The sequence below is a fragment of the Notolabrus celidotus genome, chromosome 17 (assembly GCF_009762535.1).
Source record: "Notolabrus celidotus isolate fNotCel1 chromosome 17, fNotCel1.pri, whole genome shotgun sequence".
Lineage (NCBI taxonomy): Eukaryota > Metazoa > Chordata > Actinopteri > Labriformes > Labridae > Notolabrus > Notolabrus celidotus.
In genome coordinates, this window is record NC_048288.1 from 19,416,592 (window position 1) to 19,432,990 (window position 16,399).

At 39.2% G+C, this 16,399-nt stretch overlaps 2 protein-coding genes across 2 annotated transcripts in view; both read left to right on the forward strand.

The window, feature by feature from the left end:
* The window catches only part of map3k22 (mitogen-activated protein kinase kinase kinase 22), a 50,894-nt gene extending 46,329 nt beyond the window's left edge, over positions 1–4,565 (forward strand). Inside the window, exons 17-18 of the mRNA XM_034706908.1 lie at positions 833–1,010; positions 2,492–4,565. Of these exons, the coding sequence (XP_034562799.1) occupies positions 833–1,010; positions 2,492–2,720 (407 nt within the window). The 3' untranslated portion in view covers positions 2,721–4,565. The remainder of the gene's footprint in view (positions 1–832; positions 1,011–2,491) is intronic.
* Positions 4,566–6,348: 1,783 nt separating this feature from the next.
* On the forward strand, positions 6,349–15,349 carry cry-dash (cryptochrome DASH). Its single transcript, XM_034706759.1, has 14 exons — positions 6,349–6,711; positions 7,995–8,167; positions 8,289–8,382; positions 8,481–8,611; positions 8,719–8,867; positions 10,705–10,793; positions 10,899–10,972; positions 11,080–11,169; positions 11,348–11,427; positions 12,554–12,613; positions 12,715–12,872; positions 13,005–13,124; positions 13,306–13,482; positions 14,791–15,349. Exons 1-14 carry the CDS (start codon positions 6,649–6,651, stop codon positions 14,896–14,898), a joined length of 1,566 nt encoding a protein of 521 aa, XP_034562650.1. The 5' UTR covers positions 6,349–6,648; the 3' UTR covers positions 14,899–15,349.
* Positions 15,350–16,399: the final 1,050 nt, after the last annotated feature.

A 16,399-nucleotide genomic window follows, 5' to 3' on the forward strand; every position in this document is an offset into this window, starting at 1 on the left:
GGAGTCACTGCTTCACTCAGCCGCGGGCCAAGAAGAGGGAAACGTACCGTCTGGTGGGGAAAAAAGATAGAAGGTCTCACCGGACACTGGCAGTGAGGGAACACGTGGGTGGGATTTTCCACTTAAAAATGCTCTTCATGTGTAATATACGGTGTGTGTCAATGTCACCACACAAGAGCTCTTCTGTATAGAATAAAAGGAGCTGTCAGCACATGCTGGTTGCAGATACAACTTGGCATTACAGGCTATAAAGTTCCTGTGAATTTTACATTCCAAGCAGCCTTAAATGGAGCTGAAATGATTTATTGGACTCTCACATCCTCACAAAAAAAGTGTACAGGCAGTGGAAACATGAAGAAGTAAGAAGTTAAGAGTAAAGGTCACACTTAAGTCTCTCAATCTCCTCTCTGCAGCCCTCAGTGGGTGTGGGGATTGAGCGCCGGCGAGCGGTGCACATTAGTCACTGATCAAACAAGTGGAGCGCTCGGAGGAAATGGGATAGACACAGCTACAAGTCGGAAAATTTACTAAAGAAGGAAAAGAGAGGGAGTTGAGGTTTGATCCACGAGGGAGAAGGCTGATGCAATCTTTTATTTTCTGATTTGTTTAATCCAACAAGGCATTCCCCCAGTTTTACAGGCATCTTCTATTTTCTCCCCTCATCATAAACCAGTCAAACAAGAGGAGAAATGTACCTTTCACTGACACTGACATGCTGGCACTGACACTTTCCTAACCACACTGTAACGGTACATTAATTGAAGGATGCTGTCAGTCCTCAGGAGACTCTCTGATAACTTTGAGCTCCATTTTTTTCCCTTCATTCCACCAGGTGCTAACATCCTGAGAGACTCGTCAGGGAACGTGAAGCTGGGAGACTTTGGAGCCAGCAAACGTATCCAGACCATCTGCATGTCTGGTACTGGAATCAAGTCTGTCACTGGCACCCCCTACTGGATGAGCCCGGAAGTTATAAACGGAGAGGGATACGGCCGCAAAGCTGATGTCTGGTATGAATAACATGTGACTGGAATGTAATGAAGCCCAAAGGGGATGTTGCAGCACAAACACACTAACACACTGTCACAGGAGAGGCACAAAGGTACCTTAGTGAATCAGAATCAGTCAAAGTCTGGTGATACAACATATTAAGATTATGCATGTGAATGTATTTATGGAAAAGACTGATCTTTTTAGTCAATGCATTTATATATATATTTAAAAAATTGATATGTAACATCAGTACGATGTAGGAGTCAGCATCAGAATCAGCTATATTGGCCAGGTATGCTTGAACACACAAGGAATTTGACTTTGGTAAACTGTGCTCTCTTTGTACAAGGCATAAGAATAAGACATACAAATAAAAATATAAATATGATAATAATAATAACATCAACTATAAACACCAACAAAAAAATAAATAGGCATGACTAATATGTACAGGCAAAAAATAATATGATAATAGTGCAGTGGTGAGTAGTGCAGAGGTAGTTTTACATTAAAAGAGTATAGTAGGTGATAGCTAAATAATAAAAAATATACATTGTATATTTATATGTTTATTTACAGAGAGTATTGATCCAACAGGTATGACACTGTTATGGTTTAGTGTTCATCAGAGTGACAGCCAGGGGGAAGAAACTGTTCTTATGGCGGGTTGTTTTGGTGCACAGTTATCTGTAGCTCCTGCCGAAGGGGAGGAGTTTGAAGAATTTGTGTCCAGGATGTGAAGGGTCAGCGGTGATGCTACCTGCCCGTTTCCTGACCCGGGACCGGTACAAGTCCTGGATGGGGGGCAGGTTGACTATAGTCCGTTGCAGTCTGTGTTTGTCTAGTTTGGTATATTGGTATACGTTGGAATTGAGTTCCCACAATTAAACCTATTTACTGTGAAATAATAAGTTTCATCAGTGAAAACAAAGCCATCTAGATGTATGGATTAAATATTAAAAAAAAAAATGTATTCATAAAAGAAATATTGATAAAGAAAAACGCACAAAAACCCGAATAACTGAATTAAATCTTGAGGAATATCTGCAGTTCTGTTTCAAAAATAAAATAAAGTTTCACAATAGTGTGAGCTTTTCATGAAAAGTTGTTAGATAAATAAATGAGGTAGCATTCATGTTAGAATATACAACTAAAGCTGAAAACAAAGCTCTTTTTTTTTTACTCTGAAAGTCCAAAAATGTAAGAAATCAACCAAAACTGTCCGTCAAAATTCATGTTTTTATGGGGCACTTCTTTAAGTGTCATTTTTAGACCAAAGATGATGATGGTGTAGCATAATTTTGAAGGGCTGATGTAAATTCATGCCATAGGTATAGTATCACATAACCACAATTACTAAGTTTGGTCCAAGTAGGACCTGGACTTGGTTGTAGTTTTTTGAAAATGTATTACTTTTTCAAAATGACAGTTTTCTTATCCAGAAGGATTCTTTAGCTCTGAAAGTAAACATGTCTTTTTGGATGTTGTTCTTCCTTAGGAGTGTTGCCTGCACTGTCGTGGAGATGCTGACTCAGAAACCTCCATGGGCCGAGTACGAGGCCATGGCGGCCATTTTTAAGATCGCCACCCAGCCCACAAAGCCCATGCTTCCAGAATGTGTGTCCGACTCGTGCAGAGACTTCCTGCGGCAGGTGTTCGTAGAGGAAAAATGGCGGCCCACTGCAGACATGTTGCTCAGCCACCCGTTTGTCCAGGGCATCTTCTGAGTCCTGTGGACCCCCGTCCCTCCCCCTCCTTCGCCTGCGTAGGCCTGAGAGTCCCCGGCGCCTCCCCTCCTCTCCAGCCCAGCCCGTCCTCAGGGCCCCTCCCCTCAAATCACCAGGCTCCAGGGCTCAATCCAGCTTCCTGCCCTGTCGTCTATCACCAGCGTCTGCCTTGTCAGGACCCCTCTTTCTCTCACCATCTAGCTCAGCTTGGTTCCACAGAGAGGCCAGGTCGACCGCTGTCAGACCTGCGGAGTGCTCCGAGGCATCGCAGGGAGGAGACTGACGAGAAGCACTTAGCAGTCTCACAAGCTGCAGACTGCTGTCCTTAAAAGGGACCAGAGTTAGAAAGCAGGCTGGGTCTTTTCACTCATTTTTTGCCGCAGAAGAGTGTTTTGGTTTGTTCCAGACACTATGTAATCCTGATCGAGTGGTGATCACATCTGACAGTACTGTATGTTACTCATCAGCCAGAGTTAGCTGAGAGTGAAAATGAGATGGTAAAATATTTTTATATGAGAGTGAATAACACATTCAATGTCATCTTAGAGAATGAGTTTTCTATCCACGCCTGAAAAAATGTAAATGTATTTTTGTCAACGCCTTACAAAAAGAATTTGTAAGTAAGAATGTCTTTTTTAAACATCGTAGAGGGTTGCATCACCCTACCTTTTATAGAGTTCAAAAACCCATTTAGAAGGAATGTCAACATTGCACTTTTGATATCATGCATTGACACATTTCCAAAGTGCAAGATAATCAACTGAGGAGATATTTTTCTATTTGAAGCATTTTTTTTAAATATACTTTCATAAGAGTTGTGTAGTTTCTTCTTATTATTAAAAAAAAAAAAAAAAAAAAAAGACCAAACTTTTGCATCAGTGTGCAATGTCTATGAAGCAATACCAACATTATAGTTGGAGTCTGTGACAACCAGCTTCTCATGCAGTGAGCCTCGGGTCCACAGAATAAAAGGAGACGAATAAATAAGAAAAACAGCCAAAGAAAAGTTGCAGAAACTTTTAAAAACTTAAGGCTAAAGTTGATGTGCAGTATTAGTCATGTGTGATTGTTTAGTCACCTCAGAGCCCTATAGCCTTCTCTATGTTACGGCAGCTTCGTGCACAGTACACTGCACAGACCAAATCAGATGCATTGACATTATTAGATTGAAGTTAGTGTCATATACGTTTTTGTTGCAACTTCAGTGTGATTCCAGTCACCCCATGCCTTTACTTTGCTTCCTTCACTATAAGAATGGGTCACTTGACTACTACATGACAGCACGTCAAGTTGGAAAGATGGAGCTAAATGCTGTATTTTGTAAAACAAAGATGAGTCTGTGTCTTGGGGAGATTGATGTCAGCAGGTAGTGGCTAGCTGTAATACAGTGGCCCTTATGGAGTGATCAGATGTTTTTGACCATCATCAGTGCCTTATCTGAATCTGCTTTTACACACAAATGTTCACTGCCAATGCAGAAAAAAGCTTCTTAAAAAAGTGAACAGCTGTTCAATAGAGAGCACATAGGATTTGCTGAAGTTCTTTTATACGACAAAAAATTATACTGTAAATACATATTGTTCTGCACTTTTGTATGAAATTTCTTTACATATATTCAAATCTATTTGATGAAAAGAAGTAGCTACGTTATACAGTAGAATGTACTGTGATTTGCAGGATTATGGATGAATGTCTCTTTGAAAGCTGGCAGGCAGTATGAAAAGGCTGGGAGGCTTTCGACTGGGACAGAGTTTTTGTCTTAATGACAAAGCCTTGACTCATGAAATGTATCAAGACATTGATCTTTTGTACATTTAACTTAAATAAATCCAAGGTCTAAAACTACTTGTGTGATCTTTTTGTGTTGGATTGTGATCATATTGTCCTGGACGATGTTAAAAAAAGATTGACTAACTCAGTTTTCTCCACTCATACTTTTCCACCACAATGAAAATATCTGTTTTGTGCTATACATTATGGGATTTTATCCAGGTAAGGAATTTAAAGGAACTATGAGGAGTTTTAACTGGCTGAGAAACAGACTTTAACTGATACTTTATGACCCTCAAAAGCAACCAAGACCATCAACAACAACACTGATACCTTCTCTGTTGTTGTTTGTAATGCCTGCAACCGCTCTGAGGGGGTAGGTGTCAGAACAGATGATTGACATCCCGCTTTAGAAACACCCTTTTTTTGGCTGTTTTCATGGCTAATAATCACATTGTGTGATACATCTAAATGTTATAAGACAACAGGGTGAAGTTATTGTCTGAAGACACTAATTTTGCATACAGGACAAGCGATAAGAGGTATCACTTTGTCCACAAGGGGGGCGCTAGAATCGATATAAACCAAAAGTTCTTCACAGCAGCTTTACAGTTTTTTTCAATTGCTTAGACACAATTTTGAAAACAGGGCCCATTTTGTCAAAACACTACACACAATTCACACAACCACACACACAAGTAGCAGAACACCTCAGATCCTTTGCAAAATGCAACACTGTTGTAAAAACGATACACTGATTTATCAAAACCATATTTTGTTACCATATGAAACACACGTTTCATATGACTTAATTCTGTTTGGACCCGTTACACACTGCTGCTACCAACCTAAACACTTGTAGCAACTGTACTTCTCAGTGATAAGAGTACTGCAAGTGAAGAACACAGAGAAAGTGCAAATATACAATAAATTCACTAAACACTGCACAAGACCAATGCTGCAGACTGAAGAACATATCATTTATTTCTCTTTATATACCCTAATCAGTCAACATGTCAACATGGAGAATCACAACAAAGTGATTCATGCTACTACAGTAGTGTGCATATCAATGTAAGATCAACAAAAATCAGACAAGCATGAAATACTGTATCCAGTTGCAGGTGAACTCACCTGCTGCATTGTTATAATGCTTAAACCTGATTGGTGTGTCTACAATTAAGAAATCATGTGTTTGCATACCTGATGGCTGTGTTTAACCAATTGGCTCACAGGTGTTGTAATGTGACAGTGCTTTGGAATTGCAAGGAAGTGACATCATGATATACTTCTGTGTCTAATGTATACAAGTGTGTTTAGTGTTTTGCAAATCACTGTGTGTATTGTTTTGCAAAAATTGTGAGGCTGACATTGTGCTTATAGTGGTGCAGATCTGGGCCGATGTTTTGCTCCTTGAGTGTAAGGTTTTGATAATTGTGTAATACTTTTGATTTTAGTGTTTATTCAGTCGTTAAAAACTGTATGTAGCCTTCAGAATTACATTGTCAATTTAGTGTAGTCATTTTCCAATATCATTTTTGTTATTTTCCAAGCTGCTAAAAATAGAGAAGGTGAAGAATAAAATTGATTTAAATTTTGAAAACTGACAACAATTTATGGATTTTCTCTATTTCTATTTGTTTGAGTTCTACATGCACATAAAAACAAACAGATGTATGGACTGGATTGGGTTTGTTCACTGATTGACCACTTTATTTGGTATACATGCATAAATGTATGCAATAAATTACACATTGAAAAAGTAAATCCTATACAACTTTAGTTTTTGTTGAAAGTGAGCAGGCTGATTCACTTCGGGGTTATTGATAGTGGACTGCCCCCTCCCCTCCTGTTTTAAAGTGTGAACTATGAGTGGTCAAAAGAAAGTTGCTTGCAAGGGAACTTACGATGAATACGTTTAAAGCATCAATATTAGAGGCATTCCTTTGGTTGAGCTTGTATATCATTGAAGCTCGAACCAGCTGTTAAACAACCAGATTATAAAACCTGGTGTTTTGTAACGTCGTGTTTGGAAACGTGACTCCCAGTCAGCGCTAGAGGGACATAAGGACAGGCAGGCAGGGAGACACAGCTCTGATACCGACAGAAGATACTCTTTAAACATACAACTATTGCTGCTCTATGAAACACGACCACCATGTCTGCCTCCCGTACAGTCATATGTTTACTGAGAAACGACCTAAGGCTCCACGACAACGAGGTAAGACTGTCACTTTGTAACGAGTCCATGTTATGAAATCCTACGTCAGGTTACTCAGAATGTCTTTTAAACGCTTAAATGAAATCATCCTTTAATGCTAAGTGTACTGTGCGTGAAGGAGCTGCTTTATACCCTTGAATTACAGAGACTGGGCCCATTATTAAGGTTGTTTTGTGTATTTACTATCACATCTTGCTAATTTTGGATGCATCAAAAATCGAACTTCCTGTTCAGACCTTCACAATAAAAGCCTCATAAAGAATCTTTAGGTGCGTTTAAGGAAACTATTGCAATTCATAAGTCAAATATGTTCATGGCCTTGCTTTCATCTACACATTGCGTGTTTTAGTTAAGTTGTGGAAGAAAATAACGTATAGCATTCAGGTCGTCAGTTAAATATAAGCAACACATATGACTTCCGGTTGCATTTTACAAAATAAAAGCCGAGATTTTCCAACTAAAATTGTTGCAAGGGACAACCTACATTTATTTTTATTCTGTGTTCCTGAAAAATTAAATCAATCAAAGGTAGTGTATTTATGGAAGATGATTGAAGCCACTGGAAAAAAAATAAAGGTCAATTTAAAATCATCATTATTATTACTCTGAGAAAAAAGTCAGAATTCTGAGATTAAAGTCAGAATTCTGAGATTGTTTTATTTTATTTGTATTATTTAACCAGGTAAGTCATTAAGAATAAATTCTTCTTATTTCCAGTCCCGACCAGGCAAAAGGCACAGCCAGATTGAAGTCAGAATACTGTCTACTTTTAGTCTGAACTGAAATTAGTCAGTGGAAACAGGGATTTCATAAAGAATCTCACTTTGAAAATATCCAAAATCATCACTTTTATTCTACATGTCCAATGGCTTTTATTTTGAAATTCCAAATCAAGTGTAGCTGTAATTGGCAGAATCACATTTTGAGGTTTTCTCCTTTCAGTCTGAATCAAAACACATCAGTGTAAACTGAGATTTATTGTAATGCCAAATATATAATTACCAGGCACAATTTTAAATTTTCAGATGGCTTTTGAAAATCCACCAGACTTCTGACTTTAATCTCAGAGTTCTGACTTTTTAATCTCAGAATTCTGACTTTTTTCTCAGAATTATAATAATAGAAAAATACATTTGACCTTATTTTCTTTTTTTCAGTGGCCCTAATCCTCTTCTGTATGTATTCAATAAAAACTAGCATGCTTAACTATGTGTGCGGTTATCATGTCATGTTATTGGAATGAGTTTCTGTGATCGTTTGAACCACACTTGTTTCTTTTGCAGCTTTTCCACTGGGCTCAAAGAAATGCAGAGCACATAGTGCCACTGTACTGCTTTGACCCCAGACACTATGTGGGAACGTACAACTACAATCTGCCAAAGACCGGACCTTTCCGTCTGCGCTTCTTACTGGAGGGTGTCAGAGACCTCAGAAACACTTTGCTTAGCAAGGGCAGGTAACTGTATGCTGTTGTCCTCCAGGATATGACTGTACTGTGTGTGTTGCTTTATTTACAGTAACTTTCTCTCTGTCTCTCTGAATTGTGTTATATTGACTTGTATTTTATTGTGTGACAGCAACTTGGTGGTGAGACAGGGTAAGCCAGAGGAGGTTGTTGCTGACCTCATCAAGCAGCTGGGCTCTGTCAGCACTGTTGCTTTCCAAGAAGAGGTATCTTTATTCGTTCTTGTCACATTTTAATTATCACTGCCTTAAAACGTTGTCTTGTGATTCTGACATAGTTTTGCTGTCATGTGTTCATGTTTCAGATAACCTCAGAGGAACTGAGTGTGGAGAAACGAGTGAAAGATGTGTGTGCACAGATGAAGGTCAAAGTTCACACCTTCTGGGGGTCTACTCTGTACCACAGAGATGATCTGCCTTTTCCTCACATGGCCAGGTGACAAACGATACGTAAAATCCTCCAACCTTTGACTAAGCATCCAAGATCTGTCTTGAGTTGTGAGTGTTTTGAGTATCTTGTAACATTTCTGCCTTGTTTATTAGGCTTCCTGATGTTTACACACAGTTCAGGAAGGCAGTGGAAACCCAGAGCAGAGTGAGGCCTTTGTTCCCCACACCTGAGCAGCTGAAGCCCCTCCCCCAAGGGCTTGAGGAGGGAGCTATTCCTGCAGCCGAGGACCTGCAACAGACAGGTGACTAATCCACAAAAGAAGAAAAATATAGTCTTACAGAAAAATGACATTAATTCTGGGTCATAAAATGCTGCTTGCTGTGCATATTCACTGGTACTTCCTTATCCTAATTACTCTGTGGAGGTCAAAAGCACCCGACAGCCATTAAATGTATTACAAAAAAACGTAATAAGAAATAGATTACTATGTGGGGCACCGCAAACTCACCAACGCCGCTTTTAATATTACCTCTAGTCAAGGCTATAAATGTATTAGATTCAACACAGCACAAATTATGCAGAGAGCAAGAAATGAACTGCTTCCAACTCGTATGAGAAACTCATCAGAGAGGGGATTCACATTTAAAGGGGAAACCTAACCTAAAGAAACTCTGTCTGCACATCAATGCAGAGTGTGAAACAATCTGTGGGGCAGATTGGTGGAAGAGTTTGAACATGAACCTCAAGCAAAACACTGATTAAGAACACCTAGTGGATAATTGTGTAATAGATGTTGAGCAGTGGAAAAGGAGTTGGAAAAATAAACCTCATCCTGCTCCTTATTGAAGACTTATTGTTTGCTCAGTGTTATGGAAATTATTAATGTTCTCTGTTACACTTTCTATTGCTTCTGTTGTTTAGTATTTTATCTAGGGATGCACAGATCCTACTTTTTAAGTCCCGATACCGATATCGATACCTGGGCTTTGGTATCTGCCAATACCGATACTAGCTGATCTGATCCTGGTATTGATTTAACAATCTCTATTCCTTAATGTGAGGATACAACTAAATATCATTTTTTGGCAACTTCAGGCTTTTCTAACTTTATGGTGAACTGTACCAAGGTTCAAGTGCCAAACTAGAGGCTGGAATCCCTTCATTTCAAGGATCCAGAACAATTAAATCCAATAACCTGTCCGTTTTTTTTTAACACTTTGAATCCATTAAAAGAAGGTTTCTTGCTTCTTTGCAGTAGGCTACAGCTGATGTAAACTTCTTCCTTTGGGCTTCCATTATATTTTTCAGCGCCGTCCGTCGAAACATTACTGCTGCACATGTTGCAAGTTTCCGACGGAGCTGTTAGCGAAAAAAGCATGCACCTAAACTGCAGATCCTCTGTAGTTATCCTCCATCATGCTCTGTCCGGCGACAATGCACAGACCGGCCGGCGCTGATGACGTAGGAGACACAAATGGCAGTTGTAAACACAGAAAAGCATAGAACTGAGATGAATAGATCTGCCATATGGATCAGCACTATATATCGGCCCTTTGTCACCGATATCCGATCTAGCTTTTTGAGTCCGATCTAGCCGATATCCAATACCAGGATCGGATCGATGCCTCCCTAATTTTATATTCTTGTTTAGCATGAGAACATCCATTTGTTTCAGTATTTCTCACCTGTCTTCTTCTTCTTCTTCTTCTTCTTCTTCTTCTTCGTCTTCGTCTTCGTCTTCTTCCTCTCTATTTTCCACATCCCTTTGTGTGTTTTTTCTGCATCAGTAACCCCAAGACAAATCCACGTACACGTTGTACATGCTTTATTTTATGTGCTTATTAAATTGGCTTTTCAGTATAATGTCTTTGCATGCTGTTTGAAAATGGGAGGCATAAAACTCTCATTTTATGCAGAGCCTTTATTGAGCCAAACTACATTGCTTGCATTTCAGAATTCAAGAGGCGAACTGCTGAGCACAGATTTCCCCATTAAGTGCTGCAGAGTGCGCGCACTGATTTCCACCTATATGATTAAGCTTTTATGGTTCTGTGTGTCTAAATGTGCATTAGGGAGCGGTTAATATGTATGAAATTAGTCTGACGCTGAAATGCTTCTCTTGTTATTTTCTCATATAGAGCCTGAGAATGATCCCCGCTCAGCCTTCCCCTGCAGTGGCGGTGAGAGTCAGGCTTTGGCTAGACTCAAACACTATTTCTGGGACACTGTAAGTTCAACATCCACCACTTATATGAAGTAGCTGCCGTTTATATAATGGCAGTAAAGTCATATTGTGAGTGCATAAATACTGAATGTGTTTTTTTTTCTCTAGAATGCAGTTGCAACTTACAAGGACACTCGTAACGGCTTGATTGGTGTGGATTATTCCACTAAATTTGCACCCTGGTGAGTGTTATTGTAGCTTGCAGCTACTGCTGGATGAGAGTTTAATGCTCCGTGTTAGTAATTCCTATAAATACACCTCTAATGTTTCTCCATTTAAAAACCTGCAGGCTGGCGATGGGTTGCATTTCACCCAGGTATATTTATCATCAGATCCAGCAGTACGAGAGGGAACGAACAGCCAATCAGAGCACATACTGGTGAGTCTGGAGTTATAATGCTGTTGTTGAAGCTAGTTGTGTAAAGCTATATTGATTCAAAGTGGAAAAGCACAGGCAAACCATGATATGTACAGTATATATTTTATCATAGGCAAATATTTAGTCCTGAATAATACAAATTTGTATTCACATTCTAATGGTCTTGTGCTGTCCTCAGGGTCATCTTTGAGCTTCTGTGGAGGGATTACTTCAAGTTTGTTGCTGTCAAATTCGGCGACAAACTGTTTCAAGTCGAAGGTAGGAAAAAGTAGAAGATTTGAACTCTTAACAGTTTTACACACTCAAAAAATCCAATCCATTTTATTTATATAGCACATTTTAAAAACAATAAGGTTACCAAAGTGCTGCACAACAAATACAAACAGTAGAAATAAATAATAGTACAATTAAAAATAAAGTAAATTAAAAGACAAACAGAGATCAACACAAACTGTATTAAAAGCAAAGGAGTAAAAATGAGTTTTAAGATGTGATTTAAAAGTATCCAGGTTTGGGGTTCTGGTGGCCTAGCGGTCCAAGCACCCCACATTCAGAGGCTACAGCCCTCGTCACAGGGGTTGCCGGCTCGACTCCCGGCCGTTCGACCATTTCCTGCATGTCTTCCCCCACTCTCTACTCCCCACATTTCCTGTCTCTCTTCAGCTGTCCTATCAAATAAAGGCAAAAAGGCCAAAAATATAACTTTAAAAGTATCCAGGGTTGGGGTCATTCCACAGTTCCGGAGCTACCATTGAAAAAGCTTAGTCACCCCTCGTCTTTTGACGGCTTTTTAGCACGACGAGACGCATCTGATCAGCAGACCTCAGTGCTCTGGAGGGAGCGTAGATGTGTATGAGGTCAGAGATGTACTAAGGTGCCAGACCATTTAGTGACTTAAAAACAAACATTAACATTTTAAAATTAATTCTAAAATGGACAGGGAGCCAGTGGAGGGAGGCGAGAACGGGGCTGATATGCTCATGCTTGCGGGTTCCTGTTAAAAGGTGAGCAGCCGCGTTTTGGACTAACTGTAAGTGAGCAAGGGAGGCCTGGTTAATGCCAGTGTAAAGTGCATCACAGCAGTCCAAACGGGTTGAGATAAAAGAATGAATCAAGCGCTCAAAATCGTTAAGAGATGCAACAGATTTAATTTTGGATAAAAGCCTCAGATGATAAAAAATGGTTTTAACTACTGAGTTTATATGTTTATCAAGTGAACATTTTGACGCCATGGTTTTTGACTATGAGTTTTACATAAGTCTGCAGGGAACCCAGATCTATAGGAGAGACACCACTGGCTCAGCTGGGTCCAAACACCATGACCTCAGTTTTATCTTCATTAAAAAAATGAATGCAAACTCACACAATTGATTTTTGACCCCAGGACTCCTTGACAAATCAGTGCCGTGGAAAACAGACATGAAGCTTTTCAACGCATGGAAAGGTTTGCACCGTTTGGTCCTCAATGTTCACAAATGATTCTCTTAGAAGTCTGAGAAGTGTCTTTTTTAAAATGTGTGGTGTGTGCATCGTTTGTATTCACAGAGGGACGGACTGGAGTGCCCTTTGTGGATGCCAACATGAGAGAGCTGGCCATGACGGGCTTCATGTCCAACAGGGGGCGGCAGAATGTTGCAAGTTTTCTTACAAAAGATCTGGGCCTGGACTGGAGGATGGGAGCTGAGTGGTTCGAGTATCTTCTGGTGTGTATAAAAGGCCAGGTTTGAAATTGGAAACGGTTTCAATCTTGAAAAAAACATGTTTGTTTATTTTTGCTTATGGATGATTATATTGCCAAGTGCTCTCATCTCATCATTTTGTATTATCCTCCAAAGATTGACCACGATGTCTGCAGCAACTATGGTAACTGGCTTTACAGCGCTGGCATCGGAAACGACCCCAGAGAGAACCGAAAGTTCAACATGATCAAGCAAGGCCTCGATTATGACAACAATGTACGTTTGAAAAAATGAGTCCAGTCCCCTTTGAAAATGTGTCTGGAGCTTTCTATTGTTTGCGAAACTGCAGAAAAACTCTGAGTCACTGTCGCATAGTGGAGATGAAACTTGTACAAGATGTAAGGAAAGCTTCGTCACCGATTGAGTAAACGCTCTGTTCCCTGTGTGTCTGTGTCAGGGTGACTATGTGCGACGGTGGGTCCCTGAGCTGCAGGGGATCAAAGGATCTGATGTGCACTCACCTTGGACCCTCAGCACTGCTGCACTGTCACATGTACAAGTGTCCCTCGGTGAGACCTACCCCACCCCTATTGTCATGGCGCCTGAGTGGAGCAGGCATGTGAACAAGAAGCAGGTGGGTGTTTCAATAAAGGGGAAGTGGTTAGTATGATTGTGAAATACTGGTGTAATAGCTTTTCACGCTTCATTATTTCAAACAGAAGTGGTGGACTGTAATTGTTGTCAAATAGTTAACTGGAGGTTCATAAACCTTTATGTTACGTTGTTTTAGTTTCATTTTAAATTTTGTCATATCCATGAAATTCCACGGTCAGTCTCATGATTTAGCTTAAAAAACATATACATTTATTGGGGATAACTTATCCAGATTTGTTTTTATCAGAGCCAAAGGGGAGTCCAAAAACATAAGCAACTCTTCACACCTTAGTTTTATTTTGTGACCACTTGGACCTGAGTTGGGATGCACTGAACTAGACTTAGCTGCTTATAAAAAAGAAATCATTAGCAATACCTTCTTGAGTCTAACGAATATCATAATGCCAAGTCTCCTATGGTCACACATGATCATATGGCATTCAAGTAAGCCATTGTTGTGCAGATAAATGTTACCCTGTTGAAACTTTGAGCACTTTTACTGACAGTACTTCACTTAAGTAGACATTTTAAAAGCAGGGTTTTTACCTGTATTAGAGTGTTTTCATATTTAGCTATTGGTGCATGTACTTTCTGAACACAGGAAGCCAGTGCTGCCTTTCTGTCAATTCAATTCAATTCAAATTTTTCAATTCAATTCGCTTTATTGGCATGAACAAATACATGTTGTCAAAGCACATAAGATTCATACACATACATTACATATATATTCATTACATATTATATTCATTACATATATATTAATTACATATATATTAATTAAATATTATATACATTACATACATATTCATTACATATTTTATATATATATATATATGACATATATATTCATTACATATTATATATATTACATATTTTATACGCATTAATGAACGGTCTTGTCACCCATACAGCATGTCTCAATGTCCTCATTTGATGAGGTATGCTCAGAAAACCGTCACCTAAAATCAAATATTGTGGGATGGTGCGTCCCTCAGGCTGTGACAGGCAGACGCATATTAAGCAGCCAGAGGAGCTGCTGACCCTCAAGTTTCTCTTCTGGGGTTAATGATGGGAAGTTTGGTACTATTTGAGTAATTTCTCTGTAGTGGGAATCTCTTAGTAAAGAGAACTTGCTACAGTGGAGGAGGAGGTGCGGTGCATCTCTGTCTCTATGTCCCCTGTAGAGCAGTGAGCACATAGACGCTCCTCTCTGGGCAGCCATCTCTGCCTTTCTGTCTTTCTTTTAAATACTCAAAAGTAAAGGCCAGTCTTGTTTCCCTTTTTTCAGAGTGGAGCAGGACCCTCACCAAGAGGAAAGAAAGGCCCATCCCACACTCCAAAACAGCATCGAGACAGAGGCATAGATTTCTACTTCTCCCGAAGCAAAAACCTGTGATCTTTTTTATAAAGCAAAAGAACCAACTAATGCCTCGATGACGGAAGCTCCAGTGATGCAAATCTGGACTGTTTCTGTACAATCTGAGTTCCACGTTGACGTATTGGCAGGGGGAAGTTGTTTGTTGAGGATTGGAGGAAATGCATGGATGTTCTAACACTTGAATACTTGAGCTTAATTTATCTTTACATGTCATCAATTCTTTGGAAGAGTCAACCTCATGAAACACCCTCATTTTTTGTATTTCCTGTTATGCTGCAGAAACACTGAAAACCACAATGTGGTTTTAAGTTTTGAGAACCAGTTACTCCAAACAAATCTGCTTATGATTTTGGAAGGTTTGTCTTGTAAATGTCTCCTGTTTCTTACAAAATTAGCTTTTCTGGTGTTAGTTTTCAGAGTTGTTCCTATTTATGGCTGTTTCTTAATAAAGCAGAGTTATTTCATGTGATTTTTAAATGACATTTATACCATTATAACTCTCTTAGCATTGCACTTAACTTAAAAATTGATACCAGATTAAAGCTGCTGTTAGTAGTCACAGAGTAAACATCTGTTCAGAGAGAGGGACTTCAAATGTCGACACTACACTGCAAAAACTCAAAATCTTACCAAGTGAAATTGTCTCATTTTGAGTCAAAATGTCTTATCCCACTTGATTTAAGATAAATTTACTTAACAAATCACATTTGAGCACGATAGAGGGACTTGTTTTAAGACAAAGCATCTTGAATATACATGCACACAATGAAACACCTACTTTTGAGCATAGCTGGCTTATCCTAAAAAACAACATGAATATTCGTATATCCAGCTAACTATGAGAAGACATATCTCAAAATGCTCAAATTAAACTTTGTAATCTTATTTCAAGTACAAGATGGTCTTAAACCTAGAGAAGTGCAGCTATAATACAACTCAAATTAAGGTGAATATATCTCAAATGAAGAAGTTGACATGAAATGTAATAGTGCAAAAACATTTTTTTGAGTGAAAAAATACTAACTGTTATTATTCCTGTCTTATTCTGAGACACTAAGCTTTAAAATACTGGTAAAATATTGATTAAAATAGATTGATCATTTTAAGATCACAGTTTTCTAAATATTACAACTTATTTTAAGAAATCTTACTAAGCAAATTTTCACTTGTTCTATTGGCAGATTTTTTGCTTATTTCAAGGTAAAAGTACCTTGAAATAAGTATTTTTCTTCTTGTTTTTGGAGGGGCATTTTTTCCAGTGTATCCCTCCCAACCAGATTTCCATTTAGCCCCCCCGACACAGATCGGCGTGTGCAGTCATGATGGTGCCGGACTCAACCGATCGTAGGACGTAGTAGGGGCCACCACTTAACCAATCAGGACAGAGGATTGAGGATTAGCTATGATTGGTCCGTCATAACGGGAACGAGGGGAATAATAACATTGCTTGATACAAAGGCATTGGAAAACGCAGAGATTTCGGAATAGTCTCGAATTACTCCACTTACCGATGAGTACC

Coding starts and splice junctions, on each gene's coding strand:
- cry-dash (XM_034706759.1), top strand. CDS start 6,649: ATGTCTGCCTCCCGTACAGTCATATGTTTACTGAGAAACGACCTAAGG. Junction 8,383..8,480: donor CTGTTGCTTTCCAAGAAGAG/GTATCTTTATTC, acceptor TTCATGTTTCAG/ATAACCTCAGAGGAACTGAG. Junction 13,483..14,790: donor GGCATGTGAACAAGAAGCAG/GTGGGTGTTTCA, acceptor CCCTTTTTTCAG/AGTGGAGCAGGACCCTCACC.